General features: G+C 56.7%; 2 protein-coding genes across 3 annotated transcripts in view; one reads left to right on the forward strand and one right to left on the reverse strand.

Annotated features, from left to right (window-relative positions):
- SNX8 (sorting nexin 8) overlaps window positions 1–26,552 on the reverse strand; it is a 144,362-nt gene that overhangs the window by 90,917 nt on the left and 26,893 nt on the right. For both annotated transcript variants that reach the window (XM_085016346.1, XM_085016345.1), the window contains exon 2: window positions 3,933–4,018. In XM_085016346.1, the coding sequence (XP_084872472.1) occupies window positions 3,933–4,018 (86 nt within the window). The remainder of the gene's footprint in view (window positions 1–3,932; window positions 4,019–26,552) is intronic.
- The window catches only part of LOC110259833 (kinesin-like protein KIF19), a 49,641-nt gene continuing 23,267 nt past the window's right edge, over window positions 179–26,552 (forward strand). Inside the window, exons 1-12 of the mRNA XM_085016430.1 lie at window positions 179–316; window positions 1,260–1,340; window positions 3,435–3,545; window positions 3,769–3,856; window positions 4,991–5,127; window positions 5,310–5,435; window positions 6,529–6,723; window positions 10,483–10,635; window positions 11,208–11,330; window positions 13,148–13,298; window positions 23,502–23,679; window positions 24,755–24,920. Of these exons, the coding sequence (XP_084872556.1) occupies window positions 290–316; window positions 1,260–1,340; window positions 3,435–3,545; window positions 3,769–3,856; window positions 4,991–5,127; window positions 5,310–5,435; window positions 6,529–6,723; window positions 10,483–10,635; window positions 11,208–11,330; window positions 13,148–13,298; window positions 23,502–23,679; window positions 24,755–24,920 (1,536 nt within the window). The 5' untranslated portion in view covers window positions 179–289. The remainder of the gene's footprint in view (window positions 317–1,259; window positions 1,341–3,434; window positions 3,546–3,768; window positions 3,857–4,990; window positions 5,128–5,309; window positions 5,436–6,528; window positions 6,724–10,482; window positions 10,636–11,207; window positions 11,331–13,147; window positions 13,299–23,501; window positions 23,680–24,754; window positions 24,921–26,552) is intronic.

Raw genomic sequence — 26,552 nt, forward strand, 5'->3', positions numbered from 1 at the left:
TGCCAAGCCTGGAGCAGGTCTCAGGCAGGCTCGGCCTGCGGTTGCCGTGGCGTTAGACTGGGGGCCCACCCCAACCGCCTGGGCAGTCCCTGAGTTGCTGAGACACTGAAGGACTAGCTGGGCTCCTGGGGCCCCGCTGATGTCACCGGGGCGGGGCGGGGCGGGGCTGACGTGTGGACAGGCCTCCCGCCGGGAGAGCGGGGAGCCAGGAAGGAGCTCTCTGGCCAGCCACGCCCTCCAGCCCGGCTGCGGACCCCTCCCGGCCCGGGGCAGCCCTGCCCTGAGGGAGATGGAGCCCAAGGACCAGCCGCTCACGGTGAGCATCCTCCTCGTGTGCCGGCTGCATGTCCCGGGGCTGCCGGCTCAGCCGGGCTATGTGTCCCCAGGCTGCTGCCTCCCCGCCCTGGCCTCCCGACCCACTGCACCCCGCGCCTGCGTGTCACAGGTCAGGCGGGTCTCCTGTTGGCCTGGGTCCCTGTCCAGGGCCCAGCTCCGCTCCGCTGAGCCTTCCCTCAAGGGGCCCTAGGGCCCTCCTGCCCTCTGAATCTCACTCCCCAGGGAGCTTGGGGCCTGGACCACGATCCCCGGCCAGGATGAATGGAACCCCCACTCCAGCCCAATCAAGGCCCCCCGAGGCCTGAGCAGACCCTTCTCCGGGGTGACATGGGATGGGCCGAGGCCAAAGACTTGCCCGTACGGTGGGCTGGGTACAGAGACCCCGTCCGGAGGAACTTTCTCCACCTCACAGACGGGACAGCAGGGCCCAGAAGCGTAGCGCTGGATTTCAGGGGGCAGCTCACCCATGACCAAGGTGGACTGGAGGCTGGGGCAGCGTGGTCCCAGAGGGCCCCTCGGAGAGGGGGCAGGTGGGAAGCAGAGCGCAGGAATTCCTACTTGAAAAAGCAGCTTTTGCTCAGAAATGCTCACAGCCTGCAAGAAGGTTTGGGTTCCTCGGGCAGTGGGCAAAAAAGCCGGCGAGGTGGTGAGACGCCTTAGCAGCTGTGTGACCTTAGGCAAATGACTTCGCCTCTCTGTGCTGAAGTCTCTCCAGACCAAGGAGGGTCACTTGACCACAGTGCTCTTCTTGTTCCTGAGGCTGCGTAAGGGAGTTAGCACTGGGGGGCTCGGGGTTCAGGGGCCTTGACTATCTCACCAGGAGTGGAAGGCTCGTAGGAGGTCGGGCCGGGGTCTCTGTGCTAGAAGGAGGGGGAGCTCCCTCCCCAGCCCGGAAGGCAGCTGCCGCGGTGTCCTGCCCACAGGTGGCGCTTCGGATCCGCCCACTCAATGACGCGGAACTGGAGGAGGGGGCCACTGTCATCGCCCACAAGGTGGGGGACCAGGTGAGGCGGTGTCTCGGGGTCACGGAGTTGCTCGCCCGCATGTGCTCGCCTCCCTCCCTTCCTTCCAGAAAAATTAACATCGTGCTCAAGGCACGTTCCAGACACTGGGATGGAGCCGAGAGGGGATCCAGGGCCCCGGCCCGGCGCTGCTCCCTTCCTAGTGCGGGGTCGGGGGTGGGGGGGGAGGACATCAAACAAGAGACGAAAGTGTGCTGCTGGGAGTTGAGGCTCAGAGGGGAATAAAGCGGACCGAGGCGGTCGCAAAGCGCCTCTGATGAGACGTTTGAGCGCACAGAGAGGAGGTGGGAGAGGTGGGGTCTCCAGGGGGAGGAGGTGCCCTAAAGCGGAAGTCGGGGTGTCCGCTTGAGGACCAGCTTCTCGCAGCCGGGCGGGCTGAGAACGGAGCCAGGACGGGGTCCGAGGGGCCAGAGTGGCTAGGCAGGCCGGGGGCAGGGTGGTGGTGGGGGCCGAGTGTACCCTGACGAAAGGGCCTGGGTGGTCGCCCGCTGCCTCGTTGCCAAGGACGCCTGCTCCTTAGAAACCAGCTCAGAAGCTGAGCGATCAGCAGGCTTTGGAAGCGTCCCTGGTCCTCACTGGCCGGAATACATGCCCAAGACGGGGTAAAACAGAAGGCGGTCACGTGACCTGCATTTCCCCACCTGCCATTAGAAAGGCAGCTTTAACCAGGATGCTCCCAGGATGTGTGTTTGCAAAGGACCCTGGGCGGTGGGGAAGCCTGGCGGAGGCTCCACCAGCACAGGGGGCGCCTAGTCCCCGCCCGGCGGGAGAGGAAGGCAGCTCCGGGGTGACACTGCGCTGAGGGTAGTAACTCCCCCAGGGCATGGGCGGAGACCTGGGGGGCACTAGTGCGGAGTTCACGGAGACCTGGGGCATAAAACCGGACGACAGCTCTTAAACTGAGGGGAACAAAGCTCACAGGACAGGACCGGCTCAGCCGGGAAGAGCGCGTGCAGTCTTAGTGTGGAGACGGAGCGTTGATCCGACCACATTTATAACGTGACTGCATTGGGAGGCGGGCGTGGGGGGCAGAGACCGCCGATGACAACGCAAATAGCAGCTACAAGCGCCGGGCAGGCGGGGGCTGCCGCTCCTCGGGCTTAGAAGGCCAAACACTTGAGACCGCGTGCGCCTCGCCGAGGAAAAGAACGCGAGCTGGAGGCAGCACGCAAACCCCTTAAATAACCGCGAAGGCAAATCATTTGCTAGAATCGACGGCGGTTCTCGAAATAGCCTCGCTAGTCCCCAGATCCTGGCACGTTGCCCGTCATGGGGACGGCCGGACCTCCTCCCAGGGAGCTCTGGCCTCCCCTGGGTGAAGTGGGTGGGTGGTCAGGCACCATGTCCTGCCCCCCAAGACTCCTGGTTCCTCCCAGGCGCCCGGGCCCTGCGGGGGCCCCAGGCCCGGCACCAGAGTAAACAGCTCACCCCGCCGCCCTGGGAAAGGCTCTTTTGAACCTCCGGTCCCCAGAGGCCCTCGCACACGGTGCTTTAAGATGACTTTGTAATTACGCATTTATGGGAGACAGGAGAGGCCCTGGGGGAAGAGGTGCCTGAGGCGCTGCTGCCGAGCTGGGCGGGTCACCTGCCACCCCTCCCGTTCCCTCCTTTGCTTGGGGTGGCGCAGCCCTCCGAGCAGAAGGAAACCCACTGGGGAATACCCAGCGTGGCGCGCGGAATGCGCCGTAGCGAGGCCACCAGCTCGGCGCTGTTCAGTCCACAAAGCCCCTTCCCGATGCCGCCCAGAGGGCGCCGCCGAGGCGTGTGCCTGGCGGGCTTCCCGGGGCCCTCAGCACCCAGGCCCGGCTGCCATCCTGGCGGCGCCTGATGGATTCGGCCTTGGTTGGACGCTGGCGTGTGAGGGCTGGAGGCAGAGCCCAGCAGGCCTGGGGGGCTTACGGGGGCTTCGGGAGGCAGGGATGCTGCCCCTCAGCGAGAAGCAAAGACGCTGCCTGGGGGTGAGCCCGGGAGCGGGGGGCCTGCACCCCGGCCAAGCTCCTGGATGCGGTCGAGGGAGGGAGCCAGGCCTGGGGTCCTTTCTGGTCCCTCCTCTACCCCTGCCTCTACGGCTCCCAGATGGTGGTGCTCATGGACCCCGACGAGGACCCCGAGGACCCGCTGCGCACACAGCGCTCCCGGGAGAAAACCTTCATCTTCGACACTGTTTTCGACCAGCAGGCATCCCAGGTGCCCACCCTCCCCCCGCCCCGCGGCCCCGCCCCCGCCCCACGCCCCGCCCCACGCCCCGCCCACGCCCGCGGCCCCGCCCCACGTCCCCACCCGACCGACCGACGTCCCTCTGCTTGTGTCCAGAGGGAGCTGGGCATCTGCAGACCCCAACCTGCCCTCTCCCAGGCCAGGTGCCACTCTGGTCTGACCGTGCAGTCGACCGCCTTCCCTCCGTCCGCAGGAAGACGTGTACCTCGCCACCACCCAGCACTTAGTGGAAGGTGTCATTTCCGGATACAACGCCACGGTGTTTGCCTACGGCCCCTCAGGTACCGCCAAGGGCAGTGCCCCGAGGAGGGAAGGGGTTGGGGGCAGGAACTCTTCCCAACAACGCAAAGCACCTACTATGTGCTGGCCTTGCCCAGGTCCCTCTGCATCCACTGGCTCCTTGGATCCTTGCAGCAGGCCCGGAGGCAGGCCAAGTGATCCCCCTGTGGGAGAGGAGAAAACGGAGTCTCAGAGAGGTCAAGGGCCTTCCCCAAGCTCACACAGCTGCTAGGAGTGAATCCGAACTCACCCCCAGCCCACACTGTGCCGCCCACAAGAACCCACACATCTCTGCTCTGCAGTTACAAGTGGGGGTCGAGAAGTGCTCGCAAAGCTGAGCTACCTCTCCTCCTGGAAACTAGAATCCCAGAGGGTCAGAGCTGCAAGGGCCCTAACCCCTCCCTGTGCAGGTGGGGAAACAGGCCCCGAGAAGCCTGGCCAGAAGTCACGGCTTGTCTATTTCCTTCACTCACTCACTGTTAGGAGCACATGCTGTGCGCTGGGCTCTAGCAAAGGAAAGGGCCTCCGGTCGTGGCCTGCAGCGTGACCGGGTGAGGAGGAGGTGAGGGATCCGATGAAGAGGCACTGCTCAGAGTTGAGCACGCTCGCAAGTTCTCCCACCACGATAACAACACAAACATCTTTTTTTGGCCACCCCACAGCCTGTGGAGTTTGCCGGCTAGGGATCAGATCTAAGCTCCAGTTGCAGCCTATGCTGAAGCTGTAGCTGTGGCAATGCTGGATCCTTTCAACCCACTGGGCTGGCCCGGGGATCGAGCCAGCGTCCAGGCGCGGCAGAGATGCCGCTGATCCCGTGGCGCCACAGTGAAAACTTCTGAAAACAACACAAAACATCTCGAAGGGAACTAGGAGAGGACAGACATCTCTGGGGCCTCCCTCCTCACACTGTCCGCATCTCTGCTTCCTTTCTTCCCACTTTCCCGCCCAGATTTGTGTCCCCAGAGGAGCCCTCAGGCTGTTCAGACAAGACTTTGTTTGTTTCCAAAATGGAAACCAAGCGTGTCAGAGTGGCCGAGGCCGTTTGCACAATCAAGGCAGCGTGTGTGCCCAGGCTCCGGCGGGGTCTGGGCCCAGCTCAGGACCCTGCCTCGGAGGGCACCCCACTCTTCCCGCAGGCACCGGCAAGACCCACACGATGCTGGGCATGGACGCGGAGCCCGGCATCTACCTGCGGACGCTCTCCGACCTCTTCCAGGCCATCGAGGAGACCCGGGGCCGCGCAGACTGCAGCGTGTCCATTTCGTACCTCGAGGTGAGCACCCGCGCACCCCAGCTGATCGTGCTTGCAAAACCCCCGCATTTCCCCCAAACGCCCGCAGCCTGCGGGACCCTCATCCCTCAGGGCACCCGAGACCACTCTGAAGGCGCCAAGCCCTAGGATGGGTGAGTCCCCGCACCAAACCCCCTACGTCCAGCCTTTCTGTCTCATCCCAGATCTATAACGAAGTGATCCGAGATCTCCTGAACCCCGCCTCGGGGTTTCTGGACCTGAGGGAAGACGCCAGGGGCACCATCCAGATTGCAGGCATCACGGAGGTCTCCACCTCAAACGCCCAGGAGGTGAGGTCCCGGGGCCCACGGACGCACTGGCCGCTCCTCCATGGCAGCCACATTCTCCGCGCTCACAAGGCCCTCGCGTTTAAGTTCGGGGGCAGAGCCCAACGCACAGCTCCAGAGCTGCCTCTGAGCCAAGGGGCCGGCAACCTTGTGCGCCGTGACCCTGCCCTCCTCGCCCGCGCTCAGGGCAGACATCACCAATGGACCACGCACTCCTCCCCTGCGGGCAGATGCAGACGGGGGGCCTTTTTGCGTGCTGTTCCCGGCAGTCACCGCCAGTCGGAGTTGGCTCTGGGTCTGAAGTCCTTTGCCATCCTGATCTGATCACTGTGCCAGAACCAGGGCCAGTTGTAACACTTCTACGGCCCTCTCTCTTCGCTCTCCCTGCGCAGCCCCACTCCGTGCTCCCCTCAGGGTGGGCCTCCCACCTGCTCAGAGCCCTTCAGTGGCTCCTCGTGTCTCCCAACAGCACAGCCTCCTTGGTCCCCACCCCTGCTGATGGTGAGCTCCAGCCACACTGGCCTAGGCCAGAGACCCCCTGCCCTCTCCATCGTCCCCCGTGGGTTCTGGGTCGGAGCGGGGAGCCTTCTAGCCTGTTCTTTAATAATGATGACCTATCTGTCCCTCTCTGCACATGCTCTGAAGTCCTGGCATGCCCAGCACACAGCAGATGCCCAGCAGAGGCTCACTGGCTTGATTTCCTTAGCTGCTTATGCAAAAGTGGGTTTCAGCGCACCTGGCAGCTCCGGCAAATGCCTGCGACTGCCTGGAGTTGTGTATTAGAAAGGGCTCTGGAGGGAAGGGATGGGTCCTCCACGGGTGATGTCTGCCGTGGGTGGAGGAGGCGGAGGGGGAGGTCCAAGCGGTCGGCCACCTGTCCTTCCTGCCGGATTCGCTGACTCGACTAATTACCCTCTTCAGGCTGCAACGCAGAGATTGCTTCCATCGGGTGAGGGCCTGCCCTCAGCCGCCCAGCCTCGGGGGTGGGCAGGGACGAGCTGCCTGAAGGGGCTCGGGGCACCCCTCCTCTTGCTGTGGAGGAAGCATGTGGCCACTCTGGGGCCTTGACCGCCTGCCCGCTTCCGCCTCCGTCCAGATCATGCAGCTTCTCACCAAAGGCAACCGGCAGCGCACGCAGGAGCCCACGGCCACCAACAAGACGTCGTCCCGCTCCCACGCCGTGCTGCAGGTCACCGTGCGCCAGCGGAGCCGCGGCACAGACCTGGCGGAGGAAGTGCACGTCGGGAGGCTCTTCATGGTGGACCTGGCGGGCTCGGAGCGGGCGTCCCAGGTTCCTGTCCTCTTCCTCTCGCTCCCTCGCCCTGGGTCCGTCAGCCCTGTAGTCCGCGAGCAGGACCCTGTCCTTCCTCGTCCAGCGGGATCCCCAGCACCCAGCCTAGCGCCTGGCCCGGGGGAAGCGCCCGCTAAACGCATCCTGGTGGCTGACTTCTCCGCAGGTGCTGGGGGCCAGGCCGCGCCCCAGCGTTTAGGAAGGGCTGCCCGTGTGACAGGCTCTCCTGGGCACTGGAGATGCCCACACCTGCCCCGGGGGGATTTTGGAGCCCCTGCGGGGAGGCAGGAGACAGATGTGTGAGCTGGTAATTAGAGCACGGGCGCCCCAAGCTTTGAGGGCCCACAGAGACTGCGGAGCCCGGGGGAGGGCGGGGCCTCGGGGCCGAACCTGACAGGTCATTGGCGGTTTGCTGGAAGCCAGGAAGGGCCCGCGGCGGGTAGCGTGTGAGGGAGTGACTGTCAGATGCCCTCAAAGGGCCCCGCCTGTCCCCCCCAAACGCCTCTGGCTGGCCTGTCCTTTGTGGCACCTGTTGCTGGGAGTGAGGGTTGTGCTCCCCATTGCCCCAGGGGCCAGAGTTTTCTTGGGGACAGGACCCACCCAGTGCCAGGAGCAGAGAAGGTGCTTGACGGTAGCCTTGTCAGAACAACAGTAGAGTCCTCACGTCCCTCTAAGGCACCAGGCATTTAGCATGAGCCACGTGGTCCCCTTGGGCGTGTGAGGGGGGTGGCCTGGTGCCGTTGGGATGCTGGGCTGAGACTCTGGGGGATGTGACTTCACCTGTACAAGGTATCAGGTGGGTCCAGCTTTGGGTCTGGGGGCGGGCCTGTGCCCCAAAGCTGTGCACTTCGCTGCTGCTATTTGTCCTCAGCTTGCCCCCTGTGCCTGGGCCTCGGGGCTTGTGGATCATGGCGTTGCTCCACGCGTTCATTCCTTCGGCCACGCTGCGCCAGGCCCCAGCCCTGGTGCCCAGGCTGCCGAGAGGAACCAAGCCTGGCCGGCTGGCCCGGACCCCCCTGGTGTAAAATGTCATGTACTGATGTGCTCAAAAACCTGATGGAGTTCCCGTCGTGGCTCAGCATAAGCAAACCCAACTAGCATCCCTGAGAATGCGGGTTCGATCCCTGGCCTCACCCAGTGGGTTAAGGATCCGGCTTTGCCGTGAGCTGTGGTGTAGGTCACAGTTGCGGCTTGGATCCTGTGTTGCTGTGGCAGTGGTGTAGGTTGGCAGCTACAGCTCCGTTGTGACCCCTAGCCTGGGAACCTCCATGCGCCCCAGGTACAGCCCTAAAAAAGACCAAAAAATCCCCCAAAAAACCCTTGAGGTACAGTAAGGCCAATAGATCAGAAGTTGACTGCCATTGAAAAAAATAGTGTGTTACTCACAGATCCCAAGAGGAGGGGGCACGGGATGCCAGGCAGGGCCCCGTGGGGAAGCACGGGGGATGGGGGGCAGGGGCAGAGGAGGGGCCGCTGTGGACAAGAGCCCTCACTGTGGTTTCTGCAGAAGGAGAGGACAAGGCAGTGGGAGCAGGCTGAAGACCGGCTGGTTTGGGTCACTCCCATGGGCTCCGGGGCACAGGGCTGTCCCTGGTCCCTGGCACCTGTGATGAGAGCACAGGATGGTGGCCCAGAGTGTGGGAGCCCCATGGGGGAGGGTGGGGCTTGCATTCGAAGGGTGACTCTCGTTTGTGATCTGTTGGACCTGGCTGCCCTGGGAGGGGGAGCAGGGCCCCAAGGTGACAGAGCATCAGAATATTGAAGTAAATAAAAGATGCAGTTGATATGCAGACAGCTGTGAGTCCAGACAGGCTCATGCGGACAAAGCCGAGTGCACTGGAAGCTGGACTCTACCCGTGCCAGGGGGACTTGGCCATGCCTGGAGGGGGAGGGTAAGATAGAAACAGCCTCCCTGGGACTTGGTGCTGGGAGAGGCCACTGGACCGGGCTTCAGGCCCTGGTTCTTGCTCCCACTCTGCTTCAACCTCCTGTGTGCCCTTGGGAAGGCCACTGTCCCTCTCTGGGTCTTGACTTCTTGACCTTTTTTTTTTTTTCATTGTTGGCTGCCCCACGGCATACGGAGTTTCCGGGTCAGGGATCAGATCTGAGCCGCAGTCACAACCTAAGCTGCAGCTGCAGCAACGCCGGATCCTTGACCCCCTGTGTGGGTCCGAGGATCGAACCTGTGACCCAGCACTCCCAAGACACCGCCAATCCCATTGCACCACAGTGGGAACTCCTGGGCCTTGATTTTTAAGCTGTAGACTCAGGCAGCTAGTGGGCCATCGTTAGGATCTGCCTGGCTCTCATGGGTGGTCATTTCCTCGTAGAAAATCACTCACGATATAGCTTGTTCCAGGGAATCAGGTCTCTGAGAGAGCACCCTAATTCTGTGGCATAGACACCTGACCGCGAGCAGGTGTCACGGCCTGGGCCCCGCCGGCAGCTCTGGTCCAGGCCTGCACGCACCAGCTCCCACTCAGGGTCAACTCAGCTCGCATTTACAGCTCAGCTCGCTTCCGTGGGCCCAGCTCTGAGCTGGCCTCTTACACACGGTAGCCGTGCAATCCTCGCCGAAACCTGGGGCTCCTTTTGGCGATGAGGAGACGGGCGCGGGCTGGGAGACCCGCCCATGGGGAGTGGCGGAAGCCACCCTCAAACACGCTCCGAACTGCCTCGAAAAGCCTTGCCCTTAAGGAGGACACATTCTTTTTTTTTTTTTTTTGTCTTTTTGCCATTTCTTGGGCTGCTCCCACAGCATATGGAGTTCCCAGGCTAGGGGTCTAATCTGAGCTGTAGCCACCAGCCTACGCCAGAGCCAACGTGGGATCTGAGCCGCGTCTGCGACCTACACCACAGCTCATGACAAGGCCGGATCGTTTAACCCACTGAGCAAGGCCAGGGATCGAACCTGCAAGCTCATGGTTCCTAGTTGGATTCGTTCACCACTGCGCCACAACAGGAACTCCCAAGGAGGACACATTCTTTTTCTTTCTAATTTCAACTGTGATAAAATCAGCGAAGAAACTATGGAGAAGAGGGTGAAGCCAGAGGAAGAAAATGAGAGTCCCCGTGGTGGCTGCCCTCAGACGTTCCCATCACGACGGCGGTGGCGCGTGTCCTCCTAAGGCCTCTTATGAATCTTCACACTTTCATTCGGCACATGGCCCTTGAGCCCCCCTGTGGGCCAGGTGCCGGCCAGTGTCCAGGCCCTGGGTCACATGGCCACCCAGGGTGACAGCCCCCAACAGGGCTCACGATCTGTGGGGAGCAGTTAGGAAAACATCAAATGCATACAAGAGCAAGATAACTGCCGAGGGAGTGACAAGGTGAAGGAATATACAGGGCGATGTAAGCAAGGGCAGGGACCGAACTGAGCAAGGGCAGGGACCGGAACCCGCAACCTCATGGTTCCTAGTCGGATTCGTTAACCACTGCGCCACGACGGGAACTCCCCTCTCTTTTTCTATCTCGTGTAATAGTGCGCGTCTTTTCAATGCTGGTAAAACAGCTCTACCTCGCCCTTTTCCTGGCTGCATAGTATTCCACCACCAAATCCAGTGTCATTTCTGTCACTGGTCCGAGGGCTGTGGGAGCATAGTCACATAGATTCATCCACCCTGAGCCTCCTGGGTCAGGTGGGGTTATCCCATTCTCTGGACCTCAGTCCCTTCCCCTGGGGCCTGGGGTGGGGAGGTCATGGGGGGGACACGGGGGCTAAAGACCCCCTCCCCGCCAGCCTGGCCTCTCCTCACGCAGACCCAGAACCGCGGCAAGAGGATGAAGGAGGGCGCCCACATCAACCGCTCCTTGCTGGCGCTGGGCAACTGCATCAACGCCCTCAGTGAGAAGGGCGGTAGCAGGGCCCAGTACGTGAACTTCCGGGACAGCAAACTCACCCGCCTGCTGAAGGTATGAGCCCCCGGGCTGACTGTCTCCTTCAGGGGCTACCTGGGCCTGAGGGCCCTTCTGGGCACCCCATGCAGGCAGGAAAATCTCTGCTTTCTCTGTAGAAACCATCTCTAGTCTTTGCTCGACTCCTCCCTCCATCCCTCTGAGTGCAGTCCAGCCCATACTTGCATACGCTCAGGGGCAGGGAGCTCACTACCTTACCAAGGCTGCCTGTCCCACTGCACAGGTCTAACCAGGGAAATTCTTCTTATCGATTTGAGTGCTGCCACCTCTATTCTACTGCAAGGCAGGGTGTAGGTCAACAAATAGGCAGAGCCACCAATAAATGTCTCTGAAAGGGTGGCCTTTGGGTCTAATCTGCCTGCATCAGAGGGGAGGTTGGAGGGGGCCCCACCTCATCCTGAGCATCACGTCCCCAAGCACTGCCGCTTGGTCCAGCACCTGCTGCCCTTCTCAGGGCTCAGACCCTCAGACCGCTAGTCTAAGAGAGCAGGGACTGGTGGGAAAGGGGATGGTGCCCCGGGGCAGGTGTGGGCCTGTCCATCACCCCAGCTCCTGCTTCGCCCGAGCAGGACGCCCTGGGAGGGAACAGCCGCACAGTGATGGTCGCCCACATCAGCCCAGCCAGCACCCACTTCGAGGAGTCGCGGACCACCCTGCTCTACGCCTACCGGGCGAAGAACATCAAGACCAGGGTGAGCTGCTCGCTGCCTCCTCCCCTCCCCCTTCCCCTCCCTTCTCCCTCCTCCCCCCTCCTCCTCCCCTCCCCCCTCCTCCCCCCTCCTCCTCCCCTCCCTCCTCCTCCCTTCCTCTCTGCTCCTCCCTCTGTCCGCTCCTTGCCCTGTCTTTCGAGGGCAGTGGCGCTGACGTGAGGGCCCTCCCTAATCTCAAGATCCTGAATTACATCTGCAAAGACCCTTTCTCCCAAGTAAGGCTGCACTCCCGGGGTTCGGGGTGGGGACTTATCTACGTGCCTGGCACGGCTGTGAGCTCTCGGTGTGATTTAATTTATGTAATTATCAGCAGCCCCTCCCCAGGATGTAGGTCCTATTATCAACCCACTTTACAGACCAGGCAGCTGAAGCCCAGAGCGCTAAAGTAACGTCTCTAACTGTCCACAGCGGCAGCAGAGCTGACGTTGGGGGCCAGAGAGCCTGGCTCCAGAGTCCATGACTTCAGCTGCGGTGCTGTTCTGTCTACACTGCTGTACTCAGTCTGAAGGGAGCTGTACTCAGTCTCAGCCGGCAAGGGAGCTGAGCCCCCAGTGATTAAAGACAGCGCGTCTGTGCAGACTGAGGGCAGGGAGCACATGTGGTCACACGGTGACCAGCAAGGCCACTCTCCAGATCTGTCCAAGAGAGGGACCCCTGGGTCCAGGGAAGCTGTGTCACAGGACGGCCCCAGAGCACCCGTGGAAGGGGACCGGAGCTGCCTGGCTCTCCCTTGCACAGCCTGCTCTGCGGAGTTAAAGAGAAGGAGGTGGCCCAGCTGCAGACGGATGGCCTCTAAGACACGTCACTGGACCAGAAAAGCACGTTAAGCATGGCAGCTGCGGTCTGATGATATTTACATGAAACCCCCAAAGCGGAAGCTGCCCCAAAAAACGCCCCGCATGTGTCTCTCTTTAGGGCCCTTAAAGTCAGATTCGCATGTATATGCAAAACCTCACAGAAAAAGATCCAGGACACAACACGGCAGCAGTGGTTACCTGCGGCGAGGTGTTCAAACACCTCTTGGGGGACTGACTGAATTTTTTATTGTGGCCAAATGTACAAAACACAAAATCCATCCCTTTTGCCATGTGAAACGGCCCAGTGCAGAGGCATTAGGTATACCACCTGCTGCGGCGCCACCCCCGCCATCATCTCCAGCCGTCCTAATCTTCCCAACGGAGACTCTGTCCCCACTGGGCACCGACTGTCACTCCCTCCCACAGCCCCGTGCCCACCCTCTGCTTTGTCTCTGTGAACCTGACTCCTCTGGGGACCTCACATGTGGAGTCATCAGGTGTTGTCCTTTTCTTTTTTCTTTTTTGCTTTTCAGGGCCACCCCCGCAGCATGTGGAGGTTCCCAGGCTAGGGGTCCAATCATGGGTCCAATCAGAGCTACAGCTGCCGGCCTACACCCCAGTCACAGCAACGCGAGATCCGAGCTGCATCTGCAACCTACACCACAGCTCATGGCAACGCCAGATCCTTAACCCACTGAGCGAGGCCAGGGATCGAACCCATAACCTCGTGGTTCCTCGTCAGATTCGTTTCCACTGCACCACGCCACGGCGGGAGCTCCGTGTTTGCCCTTTTGTGTCCTTCTAGCTCATCCTCATCCCGCCCTCAAGGCCCATCCACGCTCCAGCTGGCGTCAGACCCCCTTCCTTTTCAAGGCTGAATGGTGCTGATTTGAATGTTCCCGGCGGGACTGCTCGTGTGTCTCTGGTGTAAACCCTCCCAGGGAAGCGTGTCCTTCCCGGGGCAACCGGCTGGCCCTGACCTTGGCCGCGTCCTGCCACCAGGTCAAGCGCAACCTGCTGAACGTGTCCTACCGCATCGCGCAGTACACGCACGTCATCTCCGACCTGCGCGGGGAGATCGAGCGCCTCAAGTCCAAGCTGGAGCAGCAGGAGAAGGAGAAGAGAAGGGAGCCCGGCGTCCGTGGTGCTCAAGGTAGGGCCGGGCACACAGCTGGTGCCACCTCGCTGGGCCGCCCAGGACGTCCCGCCCCGCCGGGTCCACCCTAAGCGTCCAACCCAGGGCTGTGGGCACCCGGAGCCCGTGCCCACTCGGCTTTTTTTCTTGCCGGGTAGGGCATGCAGCGGCCTGATATGGGATCTCAGTTCCCAGATGAGGGATTGTACCTAGGTCACAGAGATGAAAAGCACCAAATCCTAACCACTAGACCACCAGGGAGCTCCCGTGACTGACCCGGCTTTTACTGTGAGCCCTGGAGAGTGGGCATCTCTCTGCTCTCTTCTAGTCTCTTCCTTCTAGATTTTTCTTCAGCTTTCCTTCTTTCTCTTCCTCATTCTTCTGTTTCTTTTCTCTCCCAAATCAATTTTTTTTAAAATATTTGCATCTTGGAATCATTTTAGATTTACAAAAAATTTGCACAGATAGTATAGAGTTCCAGCTTCCCCTAATGTTAGCTTCTAGTGCCTTTTTAAAAAACTTATGGGGGAGTTCCCATCGTGGTGCAGTGGAAACGAATCCAACTAGGAACCATGAGGTTGCGGGTTCCATCCCTGGCCTTGCTCAGGGGGTTAAGAATCTGGCATTGCCATGAGCTGTGGTGTAGGTCGCAGACAAGGCTCAGATGTGACACTGCTGTGGCTGTGGTGTAGGCCGGCAGCAACAGCTCCCATTGGACCCCTAGCCTGGGAACCTCCATATGCCTCGTTGAATCCGTGTTGCCAGGGATTGAACCCGAAACATAGCTATAACCAGAGCCACAGCAGTGACAATGCCAGATCCTTAATCCACTGAGCCACCAGGGAGGTCCACACCAGTTAATTAATTTATTTAGCCCACACATGTGTCTTACGGTGATTCCCAGGCTAAGAGTCGAACCAGAGCTACAGCTGCCGGCCTACACCACAGGCACAGCAACACTAGATCCGAGCCGCATCTGCAGCCTACACCACAGCTCACAACAATGCTGGATCCTTAACCCACGGAGCAAGACCAGGGATTGAACCCATGTCCTCATGGATACGGGTCCGATTTGTTTGCGCTGCGCCACGGTGGGAACTCCCAGCTTGACACCATTTTAAAGTGAACGTTCCCTCAGCAGCATGCAGCTCATCTACCGTGTTGGGCAGACAGCAGCTCAGATTCGTTGCAAAACATGCCACCCCCCAAGAGGGAAGCCCGAGACCCCGAGGCAGCCCCTCCCCACTCCTCCTTTCTCCCCAGGTCATGTGGCCTAGGTGTCCTCTTGGGGTCAGGGCACACGGTAGTTTTACTCTGAAGTGATAAATTTAATCAGCAGGTTAAAAAGATGCCCTTAAAAAATACTCGTATTGAAGTCATGTTAAGAAGATATGGCCTCACACATTCTTTCGGCTTGTTAAGACACACTTTGCCATGGTAAATAAAGCACTTTTGAAAATCAATAAGAACGAACAAACAGCCCCATTACAAAGGATGGGTGAGAAAATCAATAAGCAATTCAGGGAGTTTCTAATGGCCATAAACACAGGAAGAGATTCTCAGTCGCATTAGGAAAGAGAGATACGCACTGAAACAATTTTCATTTACTGGACTGCTAAAATTAACCTGTCAGGCAGTATTACATGGATAACATTAAAACCAAGTGTGGAAGTGCAGCCTTCAACACTTAGACACCGGGTGTCTGAATTACCGTGTCTCTTAGGAGGCTGAGTTAGCGGCATCTGTTCAAACTTCAAGAGCATGCGTTCTGGGCCCCAGCAATTTCCCCGACTCGGCCACGAGGCTCACACACTCCCATGCCCGAGGGGGCCCCAGGGCGGGAAAGTGCCCATCAAAGCGGGTGGGACGAGCTAACTGGTGGTCCCTGGCATGGACCACTCTGCAGGGATTACCAAGAACAGGACAGACCCATCATCTGTGCAGAAGGACAGCCTCCAAGACCCTTGCTGGGTGAGGAAGCAAGTTAGAGGGTAATAGCCATAGCCTGATAGAATTTTCCCACCGGAAAACCCACCTAGCTCCTCACATACACCTGTGTGAGCAAAACCGCACAGAAAACGATTCAGAGGGTTCACGTCAAAACGAGAGCAGTGGAGTTCCTGTCATGGCTCAGTGGTTAAAGAATCTGACTAAGAACCACGAGGCGGCGGGTTCGATCCCTGGCCTTGCTCAGTGAGTTAAGGATCCGGCGTTGCCGTAAGCTGAGGTGTAGGTCGTAGATGCAGCTTGGACCCCGTGTTGCTGTGGCTCTGGCGTAGGCCGGTGGCTACAGCTCCAATTTGACCCCTAGCCTGGGAACCTCCATATGCCACAGGAGCGGCCCAAGAAATAGCAAAAAGACAAAAAAAAAAAAAAAAAAAAAAAAAAAATCCAACAAACAAAAAAAACCGAGAGCAGCGGTTTCCTGTGGGCGGGGACCTAAGACTCGGGGTGAAGACGATCAGACAGACAATCAAGGGGGGGTCTTTGCGCCTTGATGTATTATTCAGATTTTTATAACAGAACGTGTTCCCACGTTACTTGTGTAAATACAGCCTATTTTAAAGTGTTTCCTGACGGTAGGCCTGTCGGTGTGGGAGGGAACAACGCACGCGTGGATCCGAGGCAGGGCTGTCCAGCAGAGGAGCGGCAGGTGCAAGAGCCCTGGGCTTGGGGATGGGTTTGGTGCGTTCAGGGGCGGGGGCAGCCCGCATGGCTGGGCTGCGAGGAAGACAGACCGGGAGTGCTGGGAGGCAGGCTGGGAAGACGTCGATCGGGGGCCCGGGTCTATCCTGAGTGTATCGGGAGGCCAAGGAGAGCCTGAGATGTGAAGTGGAGACGGGGAAGGGGGACCCTCCAAGTGTGGAGTTTCTGCGTGGAGACCGGGTCGGGGTGGAAGAGGAGGCCAGGCTGATAACTGTGGACAGCAATCACAAGAGGAAGCAGAAGGAGCTCAAGTTTGTTGGTTTTTTGGGGGGTCTTTTTGCCCTTTCTAGGGCCTCTCCAGCAGCATATGGAGGTTCCCAGGCTAGGGGTCTAATCGGAGCTTCAGCTGCCGGCCTGAGCCACCGCTCACGGCAACGCGGGATCCTTAACCCACTGAGCAAGGCCAGGGGTCAAACCCGCAACCTCAGCGTTCCTAGTCAGATTCGTTAACCGCTGCGCCACGATGGGAACTCCGGAGCTCAAGTTTTTGTTACGGGCAATTTCCACTGCTCACAAAAGGAGGAGGAGCGTAAAGCCAGTCAGTGAGGTGCCTGTGCTGCCCGCCTTTTCCCTCCCTCTGTCCTCCCCACTGTCTCCCTCATCCTATTGTCTTTTTATTAGTAGTAGTAGTAGTCGTCGTTGTCTTTTTAGGGCCGCACCTGCAGCATACGGAGGTTCCCAGGCCAAGGGTTGAATCAGAGCTGCAGCCGCCAGCCTACCCCACAGCCACAGCAATGCAGGATCCGAGCTGCGTCTGCAGTCTACACCCCAGCTCACGGCAACGCCGGATCCTTAACCCACTGGGCGAGGCCAGGGATCGAACCTGCGTCCTCATGGATGCGAGTCAGATCCGTCCCCACTGCGCCGCCATGGGAACTCCCCATCCTCTTACCTTGAAGCAAACACCAGACATCACATCATTTTATTCATGAGCACGTCAGCCTATAATCCCTCCAAAATAAAGGCTCTTTTCGAAAACTAACTGCAGCATCACTTCCACACCGAAGAAACGTTAGCGGTCCTGTGTCCGTGTCACAAGAGAGAGCCCATGTTCAGCTTTCCCGCGGTCTCAGCCGTGTCATGAGTCTCTTTTGTGCTGGAACGAGGAGCCCAAGGAAGCCCCCATCTTGGCTTCAGGTGACGAATCTTACTATTTTATGTCTCCTTTATTCTCTGGGCACGTTCCTTCCCTCTTTTGGGGTTTCCCTTTGATTCTTTTTGAAGAACACGGGTGGTTTGTCCTGTGACGTTTCTTACTGTCTGCTTTTGCAGACTGCGCGTTCCTCGGTGCTTTGTCCTTCCTGGATGCTGGGGTCTAAAGGCTGGAAAGAGGAGGCTTTGAAAACGTTCAGAATGAGAGTTTTGGACTGGAGGGGCTGGCAGAGCCTGGGGCTGGACCAAGGGATGGAGAGGGAGGCGCCGGCCAGTGGAGGGGAGGCCTCTGGACAGGCGGTTAAGGAGCGAAGGTCCTTGGGGGCTCGACTGGATCATCTGGGGATTTCAGTGTCCCCAGGAAAGGTGAGGGAGCAGGGGAGAGGGGGACTCAGGGAGAACACTGAGAAAATGACCCGTGGAGAAGGGAGCCTGGCCGCTGCCTAGAGGCGATACCGGCCCTGGGGCTGGAAACACATCCCTCGAAGGAGCTGGAGGAAAACTCTAGAGAGAATACAGGTCCGGATGGAGCAGGAGGGCCCGTCCCTCAGCTCAGCCCCGGGGTCGGGGAGGGCAGGAGAGGAGACAGCGCCCCTGGGAAGGGCTGCGCTGACACAGCCAGGCCGCCTCGGGCCCAGCTTTGCTGAGATGTTTCTAACAGGTCCCGCCAGTCGAGTGTGAATCTGTGGCCGCCGCGGGTCAGTCACCGTTTCCTCTCCTCACATCATGGCTGTTTTGGGGGTGACAGCACTTGCGACCTATTCTCAGCACCTTTCCAAGATGCAGCACAGGACGCTTGGCGCATAGTCACCGTGCAGCAATCGGGTGCCCAGGACTGACTCACAACCAGCACCCCGTGCCCTTGGGCCGGCATCTCCCCATCTGTCCTCCCCCGGCCCCTGGCACCCGCCCTCCTGGTCTCTCTGTGGGTGAGGTCGGCTTCTTCTCGATGCTCTGTGCACGAGATGGGATGGTGCTTGTCGTGTCTGGCCTCCCTCACTCAGCCCGCTGCCCTCCCAGGGCATCCCTGCTGTCACCGGCGACAGGATTTCCTCCTTTTTTGGGCCGAATGAGCTTTCATTGTGTGCCTGCACCCTGTTTCCTTATCCAGTCGCTAAGCCATGAGGGTGCAGGTGTCTTTTCGAGACTCGGAGTCCATTTCCTTTGGGAAAATGCCCAGGAGTCAGACTGCCGGGCCACAGGGCAGTTCTTTTTTTACTTTTCTGAGGAACCTCCATGCTCCTCCACCAATGCACACCTCCACCAGCATTTAGCAAGGGTTTCCTTTTTCTCCACATCCTCACCAACCCTTGTTTTTTTTCTTTTTTCTTTTTCTTTCTTGGCCACACCCGCAGAAATGGAAGTTCCCGGGGCCAGGGATCTAATCTGACCTGCAGCTGCAGCAATGCTGGATCCTTAATCTGCTGTACCACAGCGGGAACTCCTTCGGTCTTTTTGATAACAGCCATTCCAACAGGTGTGAGGTGGTATCTCATGGTTTTGTTGCTTTTCCCTAATTATTACTGATGTTGAGCATCTTCTCATGTACTTGTCGGCCCTTTGAATGTCTTCTTTGGGAAAAATGTCTCTTCAGGCCCTTTGCTCATTAAAAAAAAAAATCAGATTGTTTCTTGCTATTGAGTTGTATGACTTCTATATATATATATATGTTTTGGCTTTTGGGGGCCACACCTACGGCATATGGAGGTTCCCAGACTAGGGGTGGTCCAATCAGAGCTGCAGCGGCCAGCCTACACCACAGCCATAGCAATGCCAGATCCGAACCGCATCTGCAACCTACACAACAGCTCACAGCAATACGGGATCCTAACTCACTGAGCGAGACCAGGGATCAAACCCACAATCTCATGGTTCCTAGTCAGATCTGTTTCCACTGTGCCACGACGGGAACTCCGAGTTCCTTATATATTTTGGATATTAACTCCTTAGCATGTATTACATGCTTTGCAAATACTTCCTCCCATTCTATAGGTTACTGTTTCATTTCGTTGATTATTTAGTTTGCTGCGCAGAAACCTTTAAGTTTGATGTAGTCCCACTTCTTGCTTTTTGCTTTTTTTATTTTTTGCTTTTTTCTGCTTTTTAGGGCCACACCCACAGCATGTGGAGGTTCCCAGGCTAGGGGTCTAATAGAAGCTACAGCTGCTGGCCTACGCCACAGTCACAGCAACCCCAGATCCAAGCCACATCTGCGACCTACACAGCTCACAGTAACACCGGATCCTTAACCCACTGAGCGGGGTCAGGGATCAAACCCGAAACCTCATTAAAAAAAATGGTTCCTAGTCGGATTCGTTTCCGCTGCGCCACGACGGGAACTCCCCCACTTCTTGATTTTTGCTTTTGGTGTCACGTCCGAAAAATCACCAACAAGACCAACATCAAGGAGCCTTTTTTTCGTATGTTTTCCTTTAGCACTTTTATAGTTTCATGTAGGCTTACATTTAAGTCTTTAATCCACCTTGAGTTGATCTGGGGGAGTGGTATAAGAAATGGGAAAATCACTCTTGACATGTGAAAATCTAGCTTCCACAAAACCATTTATTACAGAGAATATTCTTTCTCTATTGAGTGTTCTCGCCTCCCTCTTGAACCCTGGGACTGTATGTGTGTGGTTTTACTTCTGGGCTCCTGATTCTGCTCCATTGTCTTTGTGTCTGTGTGTTTTGTTTTGTTTTGTTTTGCTTGCCAGCACCATACTATTTTGGTTACTATAGCTTTGTAGTATAGTTTGATAGCAGGAAATGTGTTGCCTTGTGCTTGTTTTTTTTGTTTTGTTTTTTGTTTTTCCCAGGATTGCTTTTTCTACTTGGGATCTTTGGGGATTTTTTTTTCTATTTCTGTGCAAAATGCCATTGGAATTTTGATAGGCATTGCATTGACTCTACCGATGGCTTTGATTAGTGTGGATACTTTAACTATATTAATTCTTGTGATCCATAAACAAGGGATCTCTTCTATCCAATTTATTTGTGTCTTCATCAGTTTTTCCCATCAGGGTCCTACAGTTTTCAGTGTGTAGCTCTTTCACCTCCTTGGTTAAATTTCTTCTTAAGTGTTCTGTTATTTTGGGTGCATTATTAATTATATATATATATATTTTTTTTTTTTTTTGTCTTTTGTCTTTTTAGGGCCGCAACTGCAGCACATGGAGGTTCCCAGGCTAGGGGTCCAATTGGAGCTGTTACTGTCAGCCTACACCAGAGCCACAGCAACACCAAATCTGAGCCATGTCTGCAACCTACACCACAGCTCATGGCAACGCCGGATCCTTAACCCACCGAGTGAGGCCAGGGATCAAACCCGCAACCTTGTGGTTCCTAGTCGGGCTCGTTTCCACTGAGCCACAACGGGAACTCCGTATTTTTTTTTAATTTCTTTTTCATAATTCATTATTAGTGTACAGCAATGCAACTTTTAAAACACTGAAGTATAGCTAATTTACAAGGTCAGGTTAGTTTAAAGTGTACAGTGATTTAGTTATGTATATATTTAGTTATATATATACTTTTCCAGATTATTATATGTTATATTCATTATATTTAGTTTTATATATATATATATATGCATACTTTTTGATTAATTTCCTGTGTAGGTTATTACAAAATATTGAGAACAGTTCCCTGTGCTATACAGTAGATACAACTTATTTTTATACATTATTTTTTTTTCTGCTGTGCCCACAGCATGTGGAAGTTCCCGGGCTAGGGATTGAACCTGAGCCACAGCAGTGATAACACTGGATCCTCAACCCACTGTGCCACAAGGGAACTCTTTGTTGATTTTGTATCTTACAATTTTACTGAATTCATTGATTAGTTATAACAGTTTTTTGGTGGAGTTTTTATTATTTTCTAAATACAAAATCTTGTCATCTGTAAACAATTTTAGTTCTTCCTTTCTTATTTGGATGCCTTTTTTTTTTCTTTTATTACTCTGGTTAGAATTTCCAATACTGTGTTAAATGTGAGTGGTGAGAGGGGGCACCCATGTCTTGTTCCTGATCTTAGAAGAAAAGCTTTCACCCTTTCACCACTGAGTCTGAGTTTAGCCATGGGCTTTTTATCATGAAAGGATGTTGGATTTTGTCAGATACTTTTCCTGCATCTATTGAGATGATCATATGATTTTTGTCTTTCATCCTATTCATATAGTGTATTTCATTTGTTGATTTGCATACATGGAACCATTCTTGCATTCCAGAGATAAATTCCACTTGATCATGTTGTATGTTCTTTTAATGTGCCATTGAACTTGAGTGGCTAGTATTTTGTTGAGAATTTTTGCTTCTGTATTCTTCAGGGATATTGACCTTTAGTTTTCTTTTCTTGTAATGTCTTTGGCTTTGATATCAGGGTAATGCTGGGCTTATAAATATGAGTTTGGGAGTATCCCTACCTCTTCAATTTTTTGGAAGAGTCTGAGGATTGGTGTTAATTCTTCTTTGAATATGTGGTATTCAAATTGCTCTACCAATCCCAGATTGCTAAACTTTCAGGGAAAAGGTACCACTTGACCACTGCCCTCAAGGTCAGGGGGAACCGAATGCACATGACCAGACTGGCACTAACTACTAGGACAGGCAGGAACCACCGATTAATCACTGGACAACTGTTAGGCAGGACCTTACCACAGAAAACACAGAGAGAAAAATAGTTTTGCTCCATGGAACTTACGTTCCAACAGGAGAGGCAGAGGTTGAACACCTCTCACAAAACGTTCCCGAACTATTGCTATGCAGAGGGCTGCCAAGGGCAAGATGGGATGTGATCAGACCAAGTGCCAGATGAGCTCATATGGAAAGTCTAGGAGGGCTTCCCTGAGGAAGTGAGGGCTGAGGTGGGATGGCTGGCCCAGTCCCACCCCTCCTTGGATTCCTGGGACTCAAATCCAGGGAACCCCAAACCAGGCAAAGAGTTTAAATCCCTCTAAATTATCCATCCATTTATCCGACCAGCCACCCATCCATCCTTCCATGCATCCATCCATCTTTCCTTCCTTCCCTCCCTCCATCCATCCTTCCATTCATCCTTCCCTCCGTCCTCCACCCATCCATCCTCCAACCATCCATCCATTCACCCATCCATCCATCCTCCATCCACCCATCCATCCTCCATCCATCCTTCCATCCATCCATCCTTCTTCCTCCATCCATCCATTCACCCATCCATCCTCCATCCTCCATCCATCCATCCTTCCATCCATCCTCCATCCTCCATCCATCCATCCATCCATCCATCCATCCTTCCATCCATCCTCCATCCATCCATCCTCCATCCATCCATCCTTCCATCCATCCTCCATCCATCCATCCATCCTCCATCCACCCATCCATCCTCCATCCATCCATCCTCCATCCACCCATCCATCCTCCATCCTCCATCCATCCATCCATCCTTCTTCCTCCATCCATCCATTCACCCATCCATCCTCCATCCATCCATCCATCCTTCCATCCATCCTTCCATCCATCCTCCATCCATCCATCCTCCATCCATCCATCCTTCCATCCATCCTCCATCCATCCATCCATCCTCCATTCACCCATCCATCCTCCATGCATCCATCCTCCATCCACCCATCCATCCTCCATCCATCCATTCACCCATCCTCCATCCTCCATCCATCCATTCACCCATCCATCCATCCATCCATCCTCCATCCATCCATCCATCCTTCCATCCATCCATCCTCCATCCATCCATTCACCCATCCTTCCATTCATCCTCCATCCATCCATCCATCCTCCATCCTTCCATCCATCCATCCATCCACCCTCCATCCTCCATCCATCCATTCACCCATCCATCCATCCATCCTCCATCCATCCATTCACCCATCCTTCCATCCATCCATCCATCCTCCATCCATCCATCCATCCTCCATTCACCCATCCATCCTCCATCCTCCATCCATCCATCCATCCATCCTCCATCCATCCATCCATTCACCCATCCATCCATCCATCCTTCCATCCATCCTCCATTCACCCATCCATCCTCCATCCTCCATTCACCCATCCATCCTCCATCCATCCATCCATCCTCCATCCATCCATCCATCCATCCTCCATTCTCCATCCATCCATCCATCCTTCCATCCATCCTCCATTCACCCATCCATCCTCCATCCATCCATCCATCCATCCATCCATCCATCCATCCTCCATCCATCCATCCATCCATCCATCCTCCATCCATCCATCCATCCATCCTCCATCCACCATCCCTCCACACTATTAAGCCCTTCCTTGGGCCAGACCTAGGCTGGTGGGCAAGCATGGCTTCAACCCTCGCCTAGGTGGCACTGCTCCTGGTACAGCTGGTTCTCTTCTGCCCTCAGCCATGATCCCTCCCGTGGACACAGAGGAGGAGAGCCGCCTGCAGATGAACAAGATCCGGGCGCAGCTCATCGGGGCCTTCAAGGAGCAGCTGGAGATGCGGCACAGCCTGATGGAGCTGGAGAACACCAGCATCGAGCTGCACATCGACACGTCCCGCCACCTGCTGACCATCGCAGAGTGAGCGGGCTGTCTGTCCAGCGGGTGGGGAGGGAGGCGGTGGGCAGACCTCCTTTTCTGCTACTGTCCAGCCTCCCTCTACAGCCTGGGGTCCCCTAGGGGACTTCGGCCAAGAGCTTCCTCTCTTCCCCTTAGACTTCCTTCTGTGGGGCTGGGGTCGGGGGAGGTGGTCCAGGGCCATTCCTGGCAGGCAGCCCCCAACCCCCAGCCCGTTTACAGGGAGGATGTCGAGGTCAGAGAGGACAAGGGTTTGCCTGAAGGTGTGTGCCCACCAGCCCGGGGCTCTTTCTCACAGTCCACACCCACCCACGGTTCACACCTACCGGGAATAACTGACTGCATGGGGAGGGACTGGCTGTGCAATTTATCTGATGCACTGGAAGTGAGCGGGTGCTACTAACAGGTGTCACCAGAGCCGCCCTGGACAAACTAGGACACGGGGCCTCCCCGCTTACAGGCCTCAGTGCCACAACTGAGTCCATTTCTTCTCCAATCCTCCCCCATTTCTCCTTCTCCTCCTCCTGCCTATCTTCCTACTCATGCAGACAGCGCGGCACCTGCACTAGAGAAATCCTACTAGAAAGGACGCGCTCCCTCCACCCCAGCCCGCTCCCAGCCCTGGCTCCCCCGAGTCCTTGCAGTGTCCACACCACCTGCGCTGCAGTTCAGGTTGAGCCTGGCGCCCTCTGTGCACCTTTGTGGGTGTTACTCTGAGCGGGGTGGTCCCACTTAGTCCTCTCGGAGCCCCAGGGGTGCTGTTGCATCCAAGTTTTACAGCTGAGGGAACCGGCCACATTTATGTGGCAGGTGGCCCATGGTCCCCGGAAGGCCCTGAGTGTGCCTGGGGATGCAGGCAGGTGCGCTGGCTGCTTCATCACCGGCGACCCTGCCCCAAACGGTCTTTAATTCCTTCTGGTTTTGTTCACGCGCTCCTGTTCTTCAGAAGCATAGAAGGGATCAGACAGCAGCGCCATGTCTGCCCCATGTTCATGCCCCTACCTGCGAGGACAGCAGCTCCTAGCCGGGCATGGGCTGCACTCTGCCCTCTGACACTGACCCCTCTGTGTGCCCGCAGCTGGGAGCGGGAGAGGGCCCAGCACCTTGCGCACAAGGACGAGGAGCCGGGGGAGGCCCACGCTGACGGGGACGAGGGCGAGTCCACGGAGCCCCACGAGGTGGCTCTGGCCAGAGAGGAGGTCAACATGCTTCTGGCCGAGCAGCGGAAAACCGCAGCCCTCAAGGTGAGGAGAGGGGCCGGGCACATCCAGGGTCACTGCGACCATGATGAGCCACTGACACTCTGATCTATAGCAGCTGCACCAGGCCCTCGAATGACAGTCCCTTGGAGCAGGGCCCATTGTGACCCTTTTGTAGACAGGAAAACGGAGGCTCAGAGAGACGAGAGGAACTGTCCCCAGCCCCAAAGTCCATGCCCCTTCGAGCTAGAGCTGTGGCCATGCGCAAGGCAGGAGGCCATGGAAATGGGGCACGCGTGGTGGTGGGTGCTGTTGACCGAGACCCCTGCCTGCCCGCTGTGGACACCGAGCACCTCCTCCAGCTGCAACGGCCAGGCCTCCCTCTCGAGAGGCCTGGCAGTGGCCACTGTGGGGCGGCGTTTTGGTCCCGTGTGGCGCTCTCCGCCAGCGTCCCCTCAGCCTCCCCTGGGCATGAGGCACAGGGACCAGGAGCGTGGCTGCAACGAACCCAGACTCCAGGGTCCTCTCGGGAGAAGCCGCTCTTCCTGCAGTCCCGATTTCTGAGACGACGATGCTAGTCACAGGAGATGTTATATAATAGGTCGTTTCTAATCGTCTCGCTTGAGAAAAGGGACAGGAGTGCCGCGCGATGCAGACGCTGGGGAAAATGCCAGCGAGGCCGGCTACTCCTATTTCAGTCCATTCGTTAAATGTTAGCAGGTGTATTTTCAGGCACGTGGAGAAAGTGTCTGCTGATGTCGTGTTGCTGAAAGCAGGCAGTAGTAATTCACTTAACGAATGTGCCAAACCGACAGCCTCTTGGTATGATTACCTCTGCCTGCAGCGATTTGGAGATTGCGTGATTACACTTCAAACTCCCTCCAGCATTTAAAAGTATTGGTTTCTCAAAGCATCGCCAGAGGGCATGGCTTTCAAGAGCCAAATATAGATATTGCCATGCAATGGAGCAGATAAATGTGAGTCCATGAATGAATGAATTCGTTCACTAACCCATCAGTCAAGCACAAATCAACGTTCTGGGTGTCCAGCTCAATGCCAGGCCCTGGGGACATAAAGATGAACAGGACACTCTGAGACTTCAGCTGTCTCCCTACCAGGCAAAGACAAGAGCACAACCACTTAGAGTTCCACAGGCAGTGGCATAACGGACGTAGGAACAGGGCCTGGGGAGCTGGCGGAGGGGGCTGCTGATTCAGCCGGGGCGCCTCGGGGAGGAGGGTAGCATTGGCCAGGGGAGTGGAGCCAGCCCCTCCCAAAGTGGTCCCTTCCCATGAAGAGGAGGAAGCAGCCCACGGCTGGGCAGCACTGGGGGCTGTTATCCGACCTGCGCCCTGGGCGCGGGGGCAGCTTTGGCCTCTCCGGGGGCCTAGAGCGTTACACCGTGTGGCAGCAACTTTAGAGCTCCACTTGGCCAGTGACTCAACCAGAGGCTCATCTAGGGGCTGCTGTGAAGGCGTTTGGTGGGAGTGGTGAGTTGACTGTGAGTAAGTAAGGATTATCCTGGATGAGGTGGCTGGGTCTCGTCCAGCAACTGCAAGGCTTACCAGCAAAAACGCAGGCTTCCCCGAGAAGGAAAAATTCAACCTCAGGACTGCAGCCTCAGCGCCTGCCTGATGGGTTGTGAACTTGCCAGCCCCAATTCTTTAAAATAAATCT

The sequence above is a fragment of the Sus scrofa genome, chromosome 3, assembly GCF_054392235.1.
Source record: "Sus scrofa isolate SSC_HxYL_T2T_F1_AM1 chromosome 3, Sscrofa_HxYL_maternal_Yorkshire_Landrace_v2.0, whole genome shotgun sequence".
NCBI classification, from domain to species: Eukaryota; Metazoa; Chordata; class Mammalia; order Artiodactyla; family Suidae; genus Sus; species Sus scrofa.